Below are 16,677 nucleotides of genomic sequence, written 5' to 3'. Positions count from 1 at the left end.
TCATCTATACAAATAATACAGGACTTCATAAATAACCGGTACAAATTAAGTGAGAATTTTCAAAGGTGACCTTACAGTGTAACAGCATTGAACACAACTAAATCAATACTCACTCAATGCCTGGCCTTGGGTTGTCTCTGTACAACAACTGCTGGGCCATAGTCAAGTCCACATCATTCTCTCCTAAACAGAAGTGACAGTGTACGATTACACCAGGAGAATAATTGAAATCACACGGAAGTTGAGGCTCAAAAAACCTATTCCCTCAACAATACAGCTGTATGTGATGTAGCTATGCTGGGAAGAGGTGATTCAATGTGAATGTTGAGTTAGCTCCATTTCACCTTCCGCTTAGTGAGCATCTGAAATGTGACATCACAGCCTTCATTCCTGGAATCTGGAGTCCACGTCTGTCTAAAAAGATGTAAAAAAGTCACAAACACCTAAACTACAAAAGAGCTCTGCCTGGTTTGCCCAGCGTCAATCGTCCAGAGTAATACAGATGGAGAGGTGTCCTCACACTTGTCGGGTGCACAATTGAGCGCACTACAATGTTTTATACATTATCTCAAAGTACAACACAGCAATCGTAAAACTCATGAGGTGAAGCCTTTATGGATTTCAGACGAGTACCTATCTATAATACAGATTTAAACTTTATCCTTAGTAACGATATGTGTCAGACAATACATAGAGACTACTCTTCAATAGTAACAGATTGCTGTGGATAGTAACGATATGTGTCAGACAATACATAGAGACTAGTCTTCAATAATAACAGACTGCTGTGGATAGTAACGATATGTGTCAGACAATACATAGAGACTAGTCTTCAATAATAACAGACTGCTGTGGATAGTAACGATATGTGTCAGACAATACATAGAGACTAGTCTTCAATAATAACAGACTGCTGTGGATAGTAACGATATGTGTCAGACAATACATAGAGACTAGTCTTCAATAATAACAGACTGCTGTGGATAGTAACGATATGTGTCAGACAATACATAGAGACTAGTCTTCAATAGTAACAGATTGCTGTGGATAGTAACGATATGTGTGTCAGACAATACATAGAGACTAGTCTTCAATAGTAACAGATTGCTGTGGATAGTAACGATATGTGTGTCAGACAATACATAGACACTACTCTTCCAATAGTAACAGATTGCTGTGGATAGTAACGATATGTGTCAGACAATATATAGAGACTAGTCTTCAATAGTAACAGATTGCTGTGGATAGTAACGATATGTGTGTCAGACAATACATAGAGACTACTCTTCAATAGTAACAGATTGCTGTGGATAGTAACGATATGTGTGTCAGACAATACATAGAGACTAGTCTTCAATAGTAACAGATTGCTGTGGATAGTAACGATATGTGTGTCAGACAATACATAGAGACTAGTCTTCAATAGTAACAGATTGCTGTGGATAGTAACGATATGTGTGTCAGACAATACATAGAGACTAGTCTTCAATAGTAACAGATTGCTGTGGATAGTAACGATATGTGTGTCAGACAATACATAGAGACTAGTCTTCAATAGTAACAGATTGCTGTGGATAGTAACGATATGTGTGTCAGACAATACATAGAGACTAGTCTTCAATAGTAACAGATTGCTGTGGATAGTAACGATATGTGTGTCAGACAATACATAGAGACTAGTCTTCAATAGTAACAGATTGCTGTGGATAGTAACGATATGTGTGTCAGACAATACATAGAGACTAGTCTTCAATAGTAACAGATTGCTGTGGATAGTAACGATATGTGTGTCAGACAATACATAGAGACTAGTCTTCAATAGTAACAGATTGCTGTGGATAGTAACGATATGTGTCAGACAATACATAGAGACTACTCTTCAATAGTAACAGATTGCTGTGGATAGTAACGATATGTGTGTCAGACAATACATAGAGACTAGTCTTCAATAGTAACAGATTGCTGTGGATAGTAACGATATGTGTGTCAGACAATACATAGAGACTAGTCTTCAATAGTAACAGATTGCTGTGGATAGTAACGATATGTGTGTCAGACAATACATAGAGACTAGTCTTCAATAGTAACAGATTGCTGTGGATAGTAACGATATGTGTGTCAGACAATACATAGAGACTAGTCTTCAATAGTAACAGATTGCTGTGGATAGTAACGATATGTGTGTCAGACAATACATAGAGACTACTCTTCAATAGTAACAGATTGCTGTGGATAGTAACGATATGTGTGTCAGACAATACATAGAGACTAGTCTTCAATAGTAACAGATTGCTGTGGATAGTAACGATATGTGTGTCAGACAATACATAGAGACTAGTCTTCAATAGTAACAGATTGCTGTGGATAGTAACGATATGTGTGTCAGACAATACATAGAGACTAGTCTTCAATAGTAACAGATTGCTGTGGATAGTAACGATATGTGTGTCAGACAATACATAGAGACTAGTCTTCAATAGTAACAGATTGCTGTGGATAGTAACGATATGTGTGTCAGACAATACATAGAGACTACTCTTCAATAGTAACAGATTGCTGTGGATAGTAACGATATGTGTCAGACAATACATAGAGACTACTCTTCAATAGTAACAGATTGCTGTGGATAGTAACGATATGTGTGTCAGACAATACATAGAGACTAGTCTTCAATAGTAACAGATTGCTGTGGATAGTAACGATATGTGTGTCAGACAATACATAGAGACTAGTCTTCAATAGTAACAGATTGCTGTGGATAGTAACGATATGTGTGTCAGACAATACATAGAGACTAGTCTTCAATAGTAACAGATTGCTGTGGATAGTAACGATATGTGTGTCAGACAATACATAGAGACTAGTCTTCAATAGTAACAGATTGCTGTGGATAGTAACGATATGTGTGTCAGACAATACATAGAGACTAGTCTTCAATAGTAACAGATTGCTGTGGATAGTAACGATATGTGTGTCAGACAATACATAGAGACTAGTCTTCAATAGTAACAGATTGCTGTGGATAGTAACGATATGTGTGTCAGACAATACATAGAGACTACTCTTCAATAGTAACAGATTGCTGTGGATAGTAACGATATGTGTGTCAGACAATACATAGAGACTAGTCTTCAATAGTAACAGATTGCTGTGGATAGTAACGATATGTGTGTCAGACAATACATAGAGACTAGTCTTCAATAGTAACAGATTGCTGTGGATAGTAACGATATGTGTCAGACAATACATAGAGACTAGTCTTCAATAGTAACAGATTGCTGTGGATAGTAACGATATGTGTGTCAGACAATACATAGAGACTAGTCTTCAATAGTAACAGATTGCTGTGGATAGTAACGATATGTGTGTCAGACAATACATAGAGACTAGTCTTCAATAGTAACAGATTGCTGTGGATAGTAACGATATATGTGTCAGACAATACATAGAGACTAGTCTTCAATAGTAACAGATTGCTGTGGATAGTAACGATATGTGTCAGACAATACATAGAGACTAGTCTTCAATAGTAACAGATTGCTGTGGATAGTAACGATATGTGTGTCAGACAATACATAGAGACTAGTCTTCAATAGTAACAGATTGCTGTGGATAGTAACGATATGTGTGTCAGACAATACATAGAGACTAGTCTTCAATAGTAACAGATTGCTGTGGATAGTAACGATATGTGTGTCAGACAATACATAGAGACTAGTCTTCAATAGTAACAGATTGCTGTGGATAGTAACGATATGTGTGTCAGACAATACATAGAGACTAGTCTTCAATAGTAACAGATTGCTGTGGATAGTAACGATATGTGTGTCAGACAATACATAGAGACTAGTCTTCAATATTAACACAGATTGCTGTGGATAGTAACGATATGTGTGTCAGACAATACATAGAGACTAGTCTTCAATATTAACACAGATTGCTGTGGATAGTAACGATATGTGTGTCAGACAATACATAGAGACTAGTCTTCAATATTAACACAGATTGCTGTGGATAGTAACGATATGTGTGTCAGACAATACATAGAGACTAGTCTTCAATATTAACACAGATTGGTGTGGATAGTAACGATATGTGTGTCAGACAATACATAGAGACTAGTCTTCAATATTAACACAGATTGCTGTGGATAGTAACGATATGTGTGTCAGACAATACATAGAGACTAGTCTTCAATAGTAACAGATTGCTGTGGATAGTAACGATATGTGTGTCAGACAATACATAGAGACTAGTCTTCAATAGTAACAGATTGCTGTGGATAGTAACGATATGTGTGTCAGACAATACATAGAGACTAGTCTTCAATAGTAACAGATTGCTGTGGATAGTAACGATATGTGTGTCAGACAATACATAGAGACTAGTCTTCAATAGTAACAGATTGCTGTGGATAGTAACGATATGTGTGTCAGACAATACATAGAGACTAGTCTTCAATAGTAACAGATTGCTGTGGATAGTAACGATATGTGTGTCAGACAATACATAGAGACTAGTCTTCAATAGTAACAGATTGCTGTGGATAGTAACGATATGTGTGTCAGACAATACATAGAGACTAGTCTTCAATAGTAACAGATTGCTGTGGATAGTAACGATATGTGTGTCAGACAATACATAGAGACTAGTCTTCAATAGTAACAGATTGCTGTGGATAGTAACGATATGTGTGTCAGACAATACATAGAGACTAGTCTTCAATATTAACACAGATTGCTGTGGATAGTAACGATATGTGTGTCAGACAATACATAGAGACTAGTCTTCAATAGTAACAGATTGCTGTGGATAGTAACGATATGTGTGTCAGACAATACATAGAGACTAGTCTTCAATAGTAACAGATTGCTGTGGATAGTAACGATATGTGTGTCAGACAATACATAGAGACTAGTCTTCAATATTAACACAGATTGTTGTGGATAGTAACGATATGTGTGTCAGACAATACATAGAGACTAGTCTTCAATATTAACACAGATTGCTGTGGATAGTAACGATATGTGTGTCAGACAATACATAGAGACTAGTCTTCAATAGTAACAGATTGCTGTGGATAGTAACAATATGTGTGTCAGACAATAAATAGAGACTAGCTTTCAATATTAACAGATTGCTGTGGATAGTAACGATATGTGTGTCAGACAATACATAGAGAATAGTATTCAATATTATCAGATTGCTGTGGATAGTAACGATATGTGTGTCAGACAATACATAGAGACTAGTCTTCAATAGTAACAGATTGCTGTGGATAGTAACGATATGTGTGTCAGACAATAAATAGAGACTAGCTTTCAATATTAACAGATTGCTGTGGATAGTAACGATATGTGTGTCAGACAATACATAGAGACTAGTCTTCAATAGTAACAGATTGCTGTGGATAGTAACGATATGTGTGTCAGACAATAAATAGAGACTAGCTTTCAATATTAACAGATTGCTGTGGATAGTAACGATATGTGTGTCAGACAATACATAGAGACTAGTCTTCAATAGTAACAGATTGCTGTGGATAGTAACGATATGTGTGTCAGACAATAAATAGAGACTAGCTTTCAATATTAAGAGATTGCTGTGGATAGTAACGATATGTGTGTCAGACAATACATAGAGAATAGTCTTCAATATTATCAGATTGCTGTGGATAGTAACGATATGTGTGTCAGACAATACATAGAGACTAGTCTTCAATAGTAACAGATTGCTGTGGATAGTAACGATATGTGTGTCAGACAATAAATAGAGACTAGCTTTCAATATTAACAGATTGCTGTGGATAGTAACGATATGTGTGTCAGACAATACATAGAGACTAGTCTTCAATAGTAACAGATTGCTGTGGATAGTAACGATATGTGTGTCAGACAATAAATAGAGACTAGCTTTCAATATTAACAGATTGCTGTGGATAGTAACGATATGTGTGTCAGACAATACATAGAGAATAGTCTTCAATATTATCAGATTGCTGTGGATAGTAACGATATGTGTGTCAGACAATTCATAGAGACTAGTCTTCAATAATAATAAATTGCCATGGTTAGTAACGATATATGTGGCAGACAATACATGTGACTGTCAGTCTTAGATAACGTCTAGTCAGTGCAAAATTGGTGCAGGATACAACAGCAAAGATTTCATCCTGGAAAACTGTTACCTTTGACTAATTCTTATTCCTTCATTCCTTCTTCATTCCTCCCACATCCTGATATTTATGAAAAGAGGTTTACTTTAGATACTGTCTTTGACCATCAAATTTGATGTGATGTCCAGCAGCGGATCACACACAGCTTTAACAATGGTGAGGTAGTCATACAAATCGACTTTACCTTCCAGTAGTCCACAGCATTCATCAGGTAAACAAAATGTTAATCCTCTTACTGGTAATCAACGGTTATTTACCAACTGAGGAATCGTCTCATTTTGTAAACCAATGGCATCCGTCTAGTAGACATCTAATCGCTCTTGTATTTGTATAGTCCAAAACGCTTATCAACATGATTGAAGAATCGATGGAAACATCAGAATATGAGCTACTGTATATATTGACCGCATTTATCTTTGTTGGAGTCCATCCCGTAATATCGTCAGCCATTGAAATTCAACTTTTTATCTGTCATGCTATCTTGGGATAATATATTTAGTTGCCAGCAAGTATGACAGTACCATTATAATTGTTTTATTTGGAATTGCAATTTTATTTTTAATTGTTTTAAAGTGTCTGTGGATACAAAATGATGTTTTCTTTGTACTTTTATTTTCATAAAGGAAATTACTGGCACATACTTAACTATTCTTCATGCTTCTACGTAGTTCATCAAATGTTGTGTTTTTATAAAATAACATAAGATTTACAATATAGTGCCCATCTCACATTTCATTTTCTCATAATTGTACATTTGCAAAGTAGATGCCTCCCCTTTGAATTCTTTCATGACACTTGTAAATGATCTGTCAATAAGAAGTGAGATGACTGACAACTTTCATTTTATCTTGCCTTTTTTTGCATCTGACATAAAGTTATTTCATAAATTAATACCCAAATGAATTTGTTGTCTACAAATCCTGTTTAATATTTTTGAAAATAAAATTCCAGTTTCAATCATTGAAAAAATGTTGTATACACAATTTCTTCTTCTGTTTTCCAATACAAAAATGTATGAAAGATGTCTTGAACTGTTTCTTTTTTTAATTTGCTGTTGCATAAAATACAAACACACTGACACAGGCACAAAAACTTGAAAGACATTTATTCTTTTCAAATTGGAATCTTTTCAAACTTGTCACTCCCCGCGGGGCCCCGGCTGTGGGGAATCATCCTCTCTCGTCGGCAGATCTATTATCACCAGACTGCACTGATCCGTCGTCTCAAGAACTATGGACTGTTGGGGACTCTCCTCACCGCTGCCACTCCCGCTGGACCACGACTCCCAGAGACTGCCCAGTTCTATAACAATGTCTGCTCGCTTTATTGATCGTACTCCATCTCTTACTGAGGCCTGTCCGTAATAAAGTTTTCACAGAACCTTTACAAAGTTCTCCCATGAGTCCGAGAGTAATTTAAATTTATGGAATCCTAGTATCTGATTTCCTTTACTTCCTTATATGTATGTCGCACAAAACTGTTATTTTATATCTATGACCTGCTGAGCAATCACTATCTACATAACACTTGCACTGAACCTTTCTCTCCTTCCATATTACTCTATGCTGAAGAAGATAAATTCTTTAATACTTAGTAATTAATCCTGTTCCTCCACTCAGTAACTCTCATAATGGCCAAAATTGTCTACTTAACACACTTTATGAGAATTCAATTATTTGAGAAGGGGCAAATTTTCTGTTTACCTTTTTTCTGTCCTTCCAACAGTAAAGTGGCAGTGTCAATACAGCTTGTTGACAATATTTATTGACAGCACTCACCAATGGGATGACAACAGTTGCATTTACTTAACTCTTCTTATTGTTTACATCTGTTAAGCACTTCGTATTCCTACTGCTTGTGTTGTGTTTGTTTATAAAATCAAGTGTAAAACCGAATCAGAGTGAAGTTCTATCCTTATATTTAACTGAAAAATTAAGAAAAAACAAGAAACCAAAATTGCTGCCACAAAAGTAGAACATGTTATTCCCACCTAACAGGCCTTCATCCTCAAATAGAGGTAACAGTTTTTCTGGTCATAATTTTGATGGAAAATTTGGAGGAATTCATTAAATTTATAATAATTCAGATAATAATGGTACAGATAATAGAGTTACATTTCCAATTCCGTACAATGTTTTGCACCATGAGTTTTCCTCTTTCTAAATTGCACTTTCAAAACTATAACAATTGTGTTGTCCCTCTTCTATAAATCTAAAATTTAGAAGACATACTAGTTTTGAACTACCCAAAACAAAATTCAAATTAACCAAACGATTCCATTATATGTATGATTCTAACGATACGAAATCAGAAAATAAATTAAAATCATCCAAGATTTAAAATTTAATAAGTTTTAGCTACCAAAGTTCAACTATGGATGGAATGGTACTTTGGGACATTTATTTCTTTTTGTATTCATTAATACTTTTCATTTTAATACTTCAGTACATTAGTTCAATTGATTTTATCCTAATATGTCAAGTGTTAACTTTCTCTCCTAAAAATATGAACTAATAACAAATGTACTTCTAGTGAAAATATTAGTTGCGGATCATCTGTACATTGGGTATGGATAATTTGAAACTCAGGATAATAATATAACTTAATTAATTTTGTAAAAAGTTTCAAAAGTATATTAACTCAATCAGGTAATTCAAATTTTGGTTAGCTTGGAACAAAAATCCATCAGTTTCTCGTAAATATGTAAGAAATTCGCTGAATCGTCACAACAAACGTAGTGTTACCTGACATTGTCTCGTCATCCACATCGTTCTCGTCATTGCTAACCTCCCCACCGGTCTGTCTAGTTCCGTTGTTTTGGTGTTCACAGTCCTCCGTATCACTGAGCTCCTGCAACATCCAGTCATCTATAAACTGTTTCTTTCATGCTGAGTTCTCCAAGTTTATAGACAGTTAGTTTATAGGACAGAGATGAACGATAATTTTTTCCAAACAGGCATGAAATACTAATATGATGATGTGACAAATCAGAAGCAAACATACCTCACTGTCTGTAGTGCTGGCACTGGAAATATTGTGAGGCAGTGGTAGCGTTTGTGCACAGGTGCGCAGGTTTGGCGTGGACGCAGAGCTGGACAGATCGACTACATTCAGGCGGCGGCGATGTACTTTACTTCCTGACTGTGTCTCCTGACAGACACCGCCACTCCTGCTGGCACAACAAGTATCAATGTTACGATGTTACCATTTCAGATGGTAATTTAAGATAAACCAGTTTTGGTTCACGAACACTGTACATCTGGATTTGTGCAAGTATCTTGTCTAATGTGATAAGAAACTGACTGAATATAACACGCTTTGATAGAAGTTGAAAGTGAAAGCATTTGAATTGTTATGACATTAGCGTTAAAACATTAATCATTCAGACATCTGAACTTCTCAGTTTCATGACTCTCGAGTTCCCAAGTTCTAGTTCACTAGTGTAACTTATAGCTTATCCTTGTTTCCCAAGCACATCACATACGATACAATACCTGGGCGAGGAAGGAGAAGTGTTCAGCAGTCTAACAGAGTCCACTGGGTTGACACTGCTTGGTTGCAGACTTGAATTGTTGCTGACCCCGCGTATCGCAGCGTTCAACGCATTCCCGCACAAGTTGATCGTCAGTTGCTATCAACACAAAATCATTGATCAGTTATTATTGACAAAACAGTTTTATACGTTACACCATCATAATTCTACAATTAATCCACAACATTTTGCGGGGAAATGTAATAAATCTGTTTACGAGAAGTTTTTTGTGTGATTTGACAGTCCATAATATTTATATATCTTGGAGATTAAAATAACACAGAATTATAGATATGTGTCATCATCAAGTGTTACAAAACAGAAAAAGGTTTCAATAAACGGAATCTACTCTCTCCTTTAGGTGTCATATTGTGTTGCTGTTATTGTAGCACATAAAAATGGTATTTGATCATATTGAACTTTAAAAAACAATCAAAATGGAAACCCAAAATTCCTTAATTTTCAATTTACAGTGCAAAATAAAATAACTTTTCCTTTAGAAAGTTGACAAAAATGTTTAATGACCACGGCAATCGTACACACTTGTACAAATGCGATTTATTACCATCTGGGTAATTTGTCAACAGAGAAAGAGAGACAGATAGATTCAATTTGAAGTGTCAACAAAAGTTATAAAAGTTCTTCCCAATCATACAGATCAAACCTGAGGGAATGGGAGTTAGTTTACCAGTGGATAACCAAATCCGGAAAGCCTCCTAAGCAAAACATTATCAATCAGTCAATTTATTTAGTAACTCACCTACTCCCTTTGCAGGCTTACTTAAGGACTAGAAACATTCTGGTCCAAATAGACATAGTAGTGTGTTTTAATATGTTATATTGTGTAAAATAGACATAGATGAAAGTGCACATTTTTTATCTCCACTATTTGACAACGATAAATCTTTAAAATATCCCCGTCTTTCCACCTCTTACTTCTTATTCTCCTCGACAATAATCTACAGAAAATCAAAGTTTTTAAAACTCCTATACAAATATTTTCTGTTTGTGTGAATGAAACTCTGAAAACTCAATGACGTATTTCAACTTAGCAGAATAGAACCCTCATTAGCACCGTTCCAGTTATACATTTCATTACGTTATCTTGCAAAAAATTAATCTTGATAACTTAGTAGTTCTTAACAAGTAGTAAAAACTTTGTCCTTTCTTAACTAGGAAAAAAGTACATGTTCTCATTACTTTAAAATTCATAAAAGGGTGTCATTGAAAGATAAACAGTACCTCCTTTAACTCATTTATCTGCTGCACATGCTGATTCTGAAGGGTCAGCAGCTGGCCAATATACCATTGTTGATCTCTGCAGCGCTGAAAGAAGGTGGGTGGCCTCACCTGGAACCTGATCAACAAACAAACACACACGTTTGTAAATCTGCTGCACATACTGATTCTGAAGGGTTAGCAGCTAAATACCATAGTTGATATCTGCAGCGCTGGAAGAAGGTGGGTGGCCTCACCTGGAACCTGATCAACAAACAAACACACATTTGTAAATCTGCTGCATATACTGATTCTGAAGGGTTAGCAGCTAATACCATTGTTGATCTCTGCAGCACTGGAAGAAGGTGGGTGGCCTCTCCTGGAACCGGATCAACAAACAAATACGTCCACGACATACATCTGAAGGAAACAGGATTTTTCCGGACATTTGCCATCGTTCAGTGAAACAAGAAAACAGTAACACTACGTTTCGAGATCTGCAATCTGATCTCTTCTTCAGGTAAAGAACTAACCTAATACATAATTACAAACTAGGTTAAAATAATGTTTTCTTGTTTCACTGAACGATGGCAAATGTCCGGAAAAATCCTGTTTCCTTCACAATCCTTCCATCGTCAAAAATAACCTTCAAACAAAGAACTACATCTGAACTTACTTCACATTACCATGTGGGATATTACTGTCTCTACCCATATCCAGACTTTCTATATATAACGATCAATTTTCAGGGTATTAACCCTTTGAGTGCCACGGTGACGAAATTTCGTCACCAATGATAAATGCGAGAAATGCCACGGTGACCGACTTTTCGCCACCAGTTGTATATGCGAGAAATGCCATGGTGACGAATCTTCGCCACCAATTATTTTAAGATCCTTTGTTTATATTTTTCGGTATTTTTATGTTTCTACGTAATAAATTGTATTTCCAATAATATGCCTTTAATTGTCTGTGGTGTTTGGAAAAAAAAAATCCAATCCAGAAGAGAATCTAAAAAAAAAAAACAATGGCCATCACAGCGCTGCCGACAGCTGACTAGCGTGGCAGACGACGAATGCAGAACCGCGTGCTAGTGTGTTTGTTTCTTTTGAAACATTGTTGCTTGAATTCTAATAAGCGTAATTATTACGTTTTGTGCTACAATCGTTTGAATTGTGCGTGTAGTGTTTATTATTAGTGTGTAAAACACTTAAGTAGTTTTCAAATGGTTGAATAATGGATCCTGAGAACCTTAGATCAAGTGAGGTGGACAGAGAACTTGATGGTGATGTATCTGATGGTAATTTACTAACCTCAGAAGACGATCTTAGTGATTTTATTTAGTGATGATAGTGATGCTGATCCATTGTATGAGCCACAAAAAAATGTACATAGAGGTCAATCCTCAGAGAGTGACTTTGATGTTTCTAGACCTAGGCCTAGTACGTCAGGAACACAGGTTAGGCCTAGACCTAAACGTAAGTTAGAATCATTGATAGGAGTGTGTTATCCAGTTCCTCTGAATCGGGTGTGATGATGCCGACGGGCCTACAGACAATGATATTTGGCTTAGTATAAACGAGAGAGCCGCAGTAACTTCACTCATTGATTTTTCTTATGTTGAATCTCCAGGACCTAGACATTGCCCATCTGTTGACTCTAAGCCCATTGACTATTTTTTACACTATTTTTTTACAGAAAACACTTTTGACTATGTTTGTGGTTGAAACCAACAGGTATGCTAACCAGACAATTTCATCTTTTGCAGACAATGACTCACCTGGTAGTCGTAGGCACAGCTGGATCCCCGTGAACATTTTGGAAATGAAGGCTTTTATTGCTGCTGTTTTAAATATGGGCCTGATTAGGAAACCAACTATCCCCATCTTATTGGTCAACTAGTGACTCACAAGCAACTCCATGGTTTAGTAAGATGTTCACACGAAATAGATTTCAAATTTTGCTTAGTTTCTTTCACATTGTTGACAATGAAAAACTACCTAAAGCCAACCAACCAGGTTACGACCCCACTCAAAAGTTCAAAACCCTTAATTGAGCACTGTAATAGGCTATTTAAATTTCTTTTATACAGCCCATGAACAGTTGTCCAGTCGACGAATCTCTAATTGGGACGAAAAGTCAAACCGGAATCACACAATACCTCCCCAATAAGCACCACCATAGGTGGGGAATAAAGTTATGGGTGTTGTGTGACTCTGTATCTAATTACTGCATGAGCTTATTTTTGCTATCAGGGTAAGAAGAACACATCTCCATCTGATGAGGTAAAAAAATATGGTCTTGGCTATTCGGTTGTCACTTCTCTTCTTCGTGCTTGTAATTATTTACAGAAAAGGGTTTCATGTTTTTACAGACAATTTTTTTTTCTAGTATTCCGCTGGTCAAAAAAATTGTATGAGGAAAAAAACCTTTTTTACTGGCACAGTAAGGAAGAATAAAAAAGGCTTTGCCTGATGGAATCAAAGAAAAGTTTCAAGTTGGCCAGAAGAAGTACTACCATCAAGGAAACATAGTGACACTGGCCTATAGACAAACAAGCATCACAAAAAAAAAAACCAGTTGTTTTGCTGTCCTCAAAAGCTGAGATAAAAGATATTGTACATACCAAAAGGAGGCATGGCAGGGTAACAGTTGAAAACAAACCATCCATCATACTAGATTACAATAAGCACATGGGTGGGATAGACACATTCGACATGATGCTCTAATTCTCTACCTTGACGAAAGACGAACAGTTTAAGTATTGGAAAAAGGTTGTTTTTTTAATCTTTTTGCAAGAATGGTAATAAATTCCTACATTATATATAGGGAAAATTGTGTCCAAAACAACAGGAAACCTCTTTCTAGATACCAGTATACTGTGCAAATCATTGAAAGTATTTCTGATGAATGGGTATCACAGCAAGGTAAAAACTGTAAACGTAGAGGGTGACAAAAGAAAAATTGGATTAGAAAAAATTGCCCGGAAAAAAAGAAAAGACTTGTTTTGTATGTACAATGAGGGGGCCTGATTTCAAAACAGGAAGGAAGAGGTCTAGAACAGTTTGCACAAACTGTGGGGAAGGCTGTCATGGCACCTGCTTCCCAAAGCACAAAATGCAAGTGAAGTGAAGACAAACTGTTGTGAATAGTGTATATAAATAATTGTATATAAACATTTAGTGAAGATTTTTGAGAACTGAAATTTCATTCTTTCATTCTTGAGCATAAGAAATACTGTATGTGGTGAGTAAATTTTATAAGTTTTCTTTTAGACCACACACACAAATGTATATGATGAGGCTATGTGTGTATTTTTTTCCAAACTGTTTTTGGTCTAAAAAAAAAATTTTTTTTGTCCGGTTTTGAACATAACACTATGAAATTTTGCACATTTTTTATTAGTAATAATTCCCTTAGAAAAGAAAGTGTTTTCCATAGTAAAAATGTTTTTTTTATTTGTAAAAACTGCAATAAAACTTTAAAAAATGTTAAAAAAGAAAACTTTTTTGTTTTGTGGTTTTAAAAATATATATATATAAGAAATAAACTGTAAGAAAATTTACTAATAAAAGTATAGCCCAATTAAAACCAAGCACTTTGATCTACAGCATGATAAGTTTCTATGGAAATAATCCTGTTTAAAAAAATGTTTTACTAAGGTTGCTACACAACTGGGATTTCCGGGTCTGGCATTTTTAGACATACCCCTGAATATAACATATGTTGCAAAAAGTTCCATAACTCAATATATGGTCTTGGCACTCAAAGGGTTAAATGAGCAAGATGACATACTTTCGGCACATCCTCACTTGAGCTACCACACATGGCATCAACAACGTGAGACAATAATTAACTCGACACATCTAACCTACGTCATATGGCGACCAACAGTGGGTTATTAAGTAAACTCCGATAAGTTGACCATCATCAAAATATGATATCAGATATATATATACCACTAAATACTCAAAGCAATCATAAGTATACATTTAACTATAATATACGATTTTACTTACAACGTTTTATGTTCTTTGTTTGAAATTTATTTTTGACAATGGAAGGATTGTGAAAAACCAGGATTTTTCTGTTCATTTGCCATTGTTTAGTGAAAAAAAAATGGGAACACTACGTTTCGAGATCTGCAATCTGATCTCTTCGTCAGGTAAATACTAACCTAACACATAATTACAAACTAGGCTAAAATAAACAAATCATACCAGAGCGTTGTGACACGCCTAAGTCAGGAATCACAACCACCATGTTGTGTGTCAACTTCACTAACTCTAAAACAAGCACTCAATAAAAAACTAAACACAACACTAATTATTAAAACTGAACTACAGAATACAGGTCACAATATGTCTGCATTCGTCGATCAACCACCTACAACTGACCAAAGGCCAATAATTGCAATTGGCCTAGTTTGTAATTATGTGTTAGGTGTAGTGTTACTAATTTTTTGTTTCACTGAACGATGGCAAATGTCCGGAAAAATTCTGTTTCCTTCATGTACTGTAAGAATTGTTTGTGGTTACCTTAAGATAAGAGTATCCATTTCAGTGTTGAGGTATCCCTCACTTGCCAGCAGGTCCAGGCGGAAGAAGCGGTTGTAGCCCCAGCACTCCCCAATCTCAAAGTCGGATGCAAACTCTCGAACTATATTCTTACTGGCATCTCGCGAGCCCTGGTGTATCATCTCCACCCTGTATTCGTACCTGGAATTGAACAAACTGACACTTCAGTCTCACTTTTCATTGATCTCAATGTTACATTGCAGAGAATCCTTACTTCAATAATAAGAGTCAGTGATCTAAGGCATCGAGATTGGAACTGAACTAGAGATAATGCAGGATTAAATCCTGCCTACAACCGCACTTTTTATAATTACTGTATGTAGAGCTCACACTGTATCGACTCTCATCCTTATTCTGTTTGATAAGATCTTCGCACAGGCCAGTGGCCCATGAGGATGGGTAGGCTAAAAAGAGGATTGGAGAATTCGTGCTTGCTCAAACTCAGAGCCAGACCTAGGTGTGCAGTTATAATGTACTGCAAATAAATTTGAATTGATTTATATCCAAATTTAACGACCAGTCTTGTTCCTGACATGTGCTGCTACCTCTCGATCTTTAACAGAACTATTTGAGCAGATTTTTGTTGCTAAATAAATACTCTAAAATCAACTGTAAACAGCTGTCGACACAGCCAGTAGCTCGCATGTCACATCTACTTTTGCCATATACGCACATTGGTTGTTATAAGCTTTGTTTATCTTGCTTTTTACTATATTATTGTTTGTTAACCTCTATTTCACTTCTTTTATTTATTTTTATTTTTTCCTTATTTTAAATAGAAGAAGACGATAGTAATTAGAATAATTAAAACCATAAAAATAACAATAAAACTTTGCTTCCTAATTTTTGTGTACATTTCATTTTTTTATAATAGTTTTTAATCCATTAACCACTTATCACGTGTGGACGGCCGACACGGTACCAAAACGCCGATCACAAGACAGTACCATGATGACGACACACATTATTAAATATTTATTTAAACATTAGTACGATCTCCAGACGATCAATGTAAAACTGTTATGGAAGTTGTCTCATTTTGAAGATTACTACGTATCCAAATGCTTTTTAGTTTTTCTTGTTAAGTTTATACTATTTTATCATTAAAATTCTGATGTACAATAAAGTATGAATACTACATTTTCTGGTACCAATAAAATTGTTTTCTGAATAAC

The 16,677-nt window shown here is 35.7% G+C and overlaps 1 protein-coding gene across 2 annotated transcripts in view; it reads right to left on the bottom strand.

Annotated features, from left to right (window-relative positions):
* Positions 1–16,677, bottom strand: part of LOC124367867 (E3 ubiquitin-protein ligase TRIM37-like) — a 42,251-nt gene that overhangs the window by 12,916 nt on the left and 12,658 nt on the right. The window contains exons 6-11 of one of the 2 annotated variants that reach the window (XM_046825043.1): positions 15,464–15,643; positions 10,950–11,064; positions 9,670–9,806; positions 9,179–9,347; positions 8,920–9,025; positions 114–183 (exon numbers count right to left, since the gene is read on the bottom strand). In XM_046825043.1, coding sequence (XP_046680999.1) covers positions 114–183; positions 8,920–9,025; positions 9,179–9,347; positions 9,670–9,806; positions 10,950–11,064; positions 15,464–15,643 — 777 coding nt within the window. The remainder of the gene's footprint in view (positions 1–113; positions 184–8,919; positions 9,026–9,178; positions 9,348–9,669; positions 9,807–10,949; positions 11,065–15,463; positions 15,644–16,677) is intronic. The other variant, XM_046825044.1, reaches the window with a different exon arrangement.

This window comes from Homalodisca vitripennis, chromosome 8 (assembly GCF_021130785.1).
Source record: "Homalodisca vitripennis isolate AUS2020 chromosome 8, UT_GWSS_2.1, whole genome shotgun sequence".
Taxonomy (NCBI): domain Eukaryota; kingdom Metazoa; phylum Arthropoda; class Insecta; order Hemiptera; family Cicadellidae; genus Homalodisca; species Homalodisca vitripennis.
Note: the sequence above shows the minus strand (reverse complement) of the source record. Positions and strands in the feature narration are given on the sequence as shown.